Consider the following 6,066-nt stretch of genomic DNA (forward strand, 5'->3'; position numbering starts at 1 on the left):
GTTCAATATTAGTCTACTTTATTATCCCACATGGAGAAATTCATATGTCCGTACACACCATTCTAAAACCCAATAACAAGTACTGTTTTATGGAACTACTAATACTTGTCAACCACAAAGCATTACTGCTGTTAGAATAACAGAAGCCCTGTCATAATCTGTCCTCACCACTGTGTTTTCCTCTCTGCTGTTTACAGCTGAACACTCAGTCAGACTGGTGAATGGGACCACTTCCTGTTCTGGGACAGTGGAAGTCTTCTACAGAGGAGAGTGGTCAGGTCTATGTCCTTTGTGGTGGACCATGAGAGAGACTAAGGTTGTGTGTAGAGAGCTGGGCTGTGGGAATGTTATAGCTGAATCTATAGGACCTCTGGTTGAAGATGGAAGAGGAAGAGTCTCACTATACAGTAGCTGCAGAGGAAATGAGTCTACAATTAGAGAGTGTAACCCCGTTGGAGGAGGATCTGATGAATGTACCCTTCATTTGACCTGTTCAGTTAAGAGACTGGTAATATTGAGAGATTTAATTTGTACATTATACAAGATTTACATGTATCATGTTTTATGTGTTTTTCATTTCATTTAAAGAGAGGGAGAGATGTCAGATATATTTAAACATTATATTTGTGTTTGTCATATTCGTTTATGGGATACGTGCATGGGCAGATCATTGTAGTTCAGATGTTACTGAAGTGAAGCTGCCTGATGGATGTCCAGCTGTTTATTTTCTATAAAGTGAAGTGAACTTATTCCTGTCTCCTGCCTGCATTATTCCCAACCCTGTCCTGAGTGACTAAGAACCCATTTATACCTCTTACAGTATCAAACATAGCAACCTACAATCTTTTATCCAACATATTTGTGTTTAGTCCTTGACAGTGTCATCAACAAAACGGATTGAATGTTCAACCAACTCTTTTTCTCCAGAGTCTGTGCAGCTTGTGGATGGAGCTGGTCTCTGCTCTGGGAGACTGGAGGTGAAGTCCAATCAGTCCTGGGCCTCAGTGTGTGAAGCTGACTTTGACCAGCAGGATGCAGAGGTAGTCTGTGGGGAGCTTGGCTGTGGGGCTCCTGCAGCTCTACAGGGGGGGCTCTATGGAGAAGGTGAGGGTCAGACCTGGGATAAAGAGTTCCAGTGTAAAGGCAATGAGTCCCTTCTCCTGGACTGTGACACCTCAGACAGAAAAAACAATACCTGCCTACCTGGTAATGCTGTTGGACTCACCTGCTCAGGTAAGAAACAGTTTGTCACTCAATCAACATTGTTTCTCGCCTGGAGTGAAGAATATGAGAGGCAATATATAGTGGGCTCCTAAATTACTGGCACCCCTGTCTGACAATGCACAAACAATACTTACAGAAATATAAACAATATAATTATAGAGAGAAACTGAAAATACCAACATGTGAGAAATACTGTACTATATTAATGTTCCAATGGAAACCACCAAAATCATTTATTGATTAAATAAAAAATCAATGTCCTCCAAATCAAGGTTTCACAATTAATTGCACCCTTAAAGATTATTGTAAATAACATCTACCAACCTTAAACCAGTGTTAAGTGAATATTTTAATTCAATGGTTGAACTCAACTATTTCAGTGTCTCTGTGCGTCTCCCAAAAGGTTGTAATGCTTTTTGATCAATAAACAGACAGAGTCCCGGTCTGCATAGTCAGGCCTTTATTCATTGAGAATTCTGTTCATCACAATTTCAGAGTCCATCTTTTATACTCACACGTCATACAAAAACCCCACCCCTTTTAGGCGGGCTGTTTTCCTCTGCTCTCCTAACCATCAGGTCACACACACATGTTCTTATCATAGGCTGCATTCCTTAGTTATCGCCGTCCTCATACTCCTTAAAAAGCCTAACCGTTTCTCTCCTCCCTTAATTGGGAGGCCTCTTTATCTTGGTTTCCCAGTTGTCTGTAGCCAGTTCTCCTTGTCCTTTGTTGTCTGGTCTAACTCTTAATCACATTGCTAAATAGTAGCTCAATGTCATAGTCTTTACTGGTCCTACACTCACACATTCTAACACATTTCCCACAGTTTCAGGGTGTAATAATTAGTCATTAATAATTATTCTATCAACCAGGAATTAAATTCCACTTATTTAAGTGTATCTAAGTCTTAAGGAACTATATTGAGCCATTACATCACTTCCTGTTTCACTAGGGTATAAAAATGAGGTAACACGCATACAATATCCCTTTGTCATCCAACACCATGAAGAAAACAAAATAACTGGCAGTTCAAAAGAGACAGATGGTCGTAGACCTTCATAAATATGGTAATGGCTACAAAAAGATCCACAAACGATTGAATATACCACTGAGCACTGTCAGGGCAATTATTAAAAATAAAAAAAGATAAGGAACAGTTGAAAACCTCACGGTAGAGGACGCAAATGCATTTTGCCCCCCAGGATAGGGAGGAGGATGGTGAGAGAAGCAACAAAATCCCCAAGAATAACTGTGAACGAATTGCAGGCCTTGGTGGCGTCTTGGGGTCACCAGGTTTCAAAAAGCACCATCAGACGCCACCTCCACAACCACAGGCTCTTTGGAAGGGTTGCCAGAAGAAAGCCCTTTCTGACCCCAAGACACAGACGCAAGCGCTTTGAGTTTGCCAAATGTCATTTACATTATGACTGGAAGAAGGTGCTCTGGTCAGATGAGACCAAAATTGAACGTTTTGGTCAGATACAGCATCGACATGTTTGACGTCGAAACAGAGATGCATACAAGGAGAGGCACCTCATACCCACTGTGAAATATGGTGGTGGGTCAGTGATGATTTGGGGCTGTTTTAATTCCAGAGGTCCAGGGGCACTGGATGGCATAATGAATTCCACCAAGTATCAGGCAATTTCGGCTGACAAAGAAGGCTGGGATTTGGCCGTAGGTGGACATTCCAACAAGACAATGACCCAAAACATACCTCAAGATCCACACAGAAATGGTTCTGTGACAAAAAAAATATATCTTCTGCCATGGCCATCTCAGTCAGACCTCAATCCAATCGAAAATCTGTGGGCTGATTTGAAGATGGCAGTTGATAAGCGCCAACCCAAGAATGTGAAGGATCTTGAAAGGATCTGCATAGAGGAATGGTCCAAAATCCCTCCAAATGTGTTCCTTAACCTTGTCAAACATTACAGGAAAAGACTCCATGCTGTTATCCTTGCCAGAGGTGGTTGCACTAAGTACTAAATGAGGAGTGCCAATAATTATGAAACCTTGATTTTGGTGACATTTATTTTGTATTAAATAATTGTATGAGTTTGGTTGGTTCCATTGAAACATTAATAAAGTACAGTATTGTTTATATTTTTTTAAGTATTGTTTGTGCAGTCAGGGGTGCCAGTAATTTTGGAGCCCACTGTAGATGTGTTTTGGTGAAAAAATAGTAAGATTACTGTCTCTCTCTCTTCTCTCTGTGGTCCTCTGTAGCTCAGCTGGTAGAGCACGGCACTTGTAACGCCAAGGTAGTGGGTTCGATCCCCAGGACCACCCATACACAAAAATGTATGCACGCATGACTGTAAGTCGCTTTGGATAAAAGCGTCTGCTAAATGGCTTATTATTATTCTTTTCTCAGAGCCTGATGATGTGAGGCTGGTGGGAGGAGGCAGTCGCTGTGCTGGTGGAGTGGAGTGGTACGACCAGGGAGAGTGGAGGACTGTGGGAACTCTAGACTGGATCAAGGAGGCTGTAGCTGCAGTAGTGTGTAGACAGCTGGGTTGTGGCTCCACTGTTTCAGTTCTACCTGGAAAAACCACTAGAGGGTTTGGAGTTCGCTGTTCTGGGTCTGAGCCTTCACTGAGGGAGTGTTGGAGAACAAATGATCTCTATCCTGTAGTCACAGTGATCTGCTCAGGTAATATCAAGATATTATAATTATATTCAACTGATTTCCTTCATTCATACAACTTCCTCTGCACCGCTCACAATGACTGTTTAGCTTGTAAGTCTGCTTTGCAAAACAGATCACTCAGTCAAGTAGGAATAAAATACAACTTAAATATCCCAGAATGCTTTTGTATTTGAGTGTTATCTCACTGATCGTCTCTACTCACTGCCACTGTCACATGTCATGTTATTGTCAAATCTAAATGAGGAAAGTAGTTGAGGAGCTACGTTTTCTTTTTCTCTCCTCTTGTTCCAGATGTCCTGCTTCAGCCTGATATCAACATATGTTGTCTCAGTGACTGTAGGCCCACTACTCATGTTGCCCTGTGAGGGAGGGTGGCTAGCACTGTTACATGCTGATGTTATTGTCATATCTATAGGAAACTAGTTGAAGAGGTTTTTCTTGTTCTCTTTTATTGTTACAGATCTCCTGGTCCAGCCTGATATCTTCCTGACTGACTCAATGGGAGGGGTCTCCAGGGGCCACCAGGGGCCTGAAGTGTTTAGGGGCTACAGCTTCACCATCACCTGCTCCACTCAGCCACAGTACCCAGGAGGCTCCTTCCTCCTCACGTTCACCAGCTCCAACAGAACCCAGACCCAGCCAGCTGTCAATCACTCTGCTGCCTTCCTCTTCCCTGCTGCAGATAACTCCCACCAAGGGAACTACAGCTGTGTTTATGACAATTATGTTTTCTCTCATAACTTCTCCTCTGAAAGTGAGCTCCTCAACCTCACCGTCACAGGTAACTGAACATGAACCAGACTTCTAACTTTGTCATTGACAGATTTCCCACAGATCTATGTGATGATGACCAGTCCCCTCATCAAAGGTGTTTCTGTTTGCAGCCTCTCCTCTGCCAGCCTTCATCATCAGACACGTTGTAGTGCTGCTGATCCTACTGACAGCCATCACCACCATCTACCTGTACTACAAGGTAAAGACAGTTACTCAGACGTTACAAGTCATTTAAATGTTTGTGTCTATGAGCAGGGTTCAGATTCTACATTGGTCTATATCTGTGTTTAAGGTGTGTGATTAACCAGATGAGAATGAGAGGTGCGCAGAGAATGAGACACAGAGACACACACACACAGAGAGAACGAGAGACCGGGATTTTAATAATAGCTGAAAAGTTCAGAATTAGTTTATCTTTCTAGAACCTTGGAAGACATCTAAAAAGAATGACAGCAACCACCATGATTCCTTTTAGTTTGTTTTTTTGCAACCATGGTAACATGGGGTTTTGGTAACATGGGGTTATGGTAACATGGGGTTTTAATTATTTTAAGAGAGTAGCTCAATTACGTCTGTTTTGTGTTCCAGAATGTATTGCTGCTTTTAGCTTTTGTCTTTATGTCTTTATCTTATTTAGTGTTTCTCTTAGATTCTTTATCTTGAAGTGTTTCCATTATTAGTCCATGACTGACTCACTCACTCACTCTTGGTGCTGTGTCTCCCTAGACCACCAGGAGGCAGAAGAGAGTGAACAGGGTGAGCAGCATGGATCTTTATGTCGATGCCAATGCCATGGAGATGGTCTCTCTGAGCTCCAGAGCTGAAGCTGGACCGGGAGAGGAGAGAGCAGCCCAGGGGACTGAGTAGGAGTAGAATGATGCTGACCCTACATGCTGATCTTAGGTCAGTTTTGTGTTTTAAATCTATGGTCAGCAGTGGACTGGTGTTTAAAATGTGGTGACAAACCTTAAGTGGTTCTAATTTTAATAACATGTTCAGAATTAGTTTATCTTTCTGGAACCTTGGAAGAAATCTAAAAGGAGTGACTGCAACCACCATTATTCCTTTTAGTTTGTTTTTTGCTACCATGGGAACATGGGATTTTGGTAACATGGGGTTTTGGTAACTTGGGGTTAGGGTATCTTAGGGTTTTGGTTATGTGGGGTTATGGTAACATGGGGTTTTGGGTAACATGGTGTTTTGGGTAACATGGGGTTTGAGTAACATGGAGTTTTGGTAACATGGGGTTTTGGGTAACATGGGGTTTTGGGTAACATGGGGTTTTGGGAAACATGGGGTTTTGGGAAACATGGGGTTTTGGTAACATGGGGTTTTGGGTAACATGGGGTTTTGGGTAACATGGGGTTTTGGGAAACATGGGGTTTGGGTAACATGGGGTTTTGGTAACATGG

At 42.4% G+C, this 6,066-nt stretch overlaps 1 protein-coding gene across 1 annotated transcript; it reads left to right on the forward strand.

Moving 5' to 3' along the window:
• Positions 1-3,705: 3,705 nt before the first annotated feature.
• Positions 3,706-5,837, forward strand: LOC311121213 (uncharacterized protein). Its single transcript, XM_084195728.1, has 4 exons — positions 3,706-3,883; positions 4,341-4,661; positions 4,765-4,853; positions 5,381-5,837. The coding sequence occupies exons 2-4, from the start codon at positions 4,379-4,381 to the stop codon at positions 5,519-5,521; spliced, it is 513 nt and encodes a 170-aa protein (XP_084051854.1). The 5' UTR covers positions 3,706-3,883; positions 4,341-4,378; the 3' UTR covers positions 5,522-5,837.
• Positions 5,838-6,066: the final 229 nt, after the last annotated feature.

The sequence above is a fragment of the Coregonus lavaretus genome (assembly GCF_964263955.1).
Source record: "Coregonus lavaretus genome assembly, contig: HAP1_SCAFFOLD_5559, whole genome shotgun sequence".
Taxonomy (NCBI): domain Eukaryota; kingdom Metazoa; phylum Chordata; class Actinopteri; order Salmoniformes; family Salmonidae; genus Coregonus; species Coregonus lavaretus.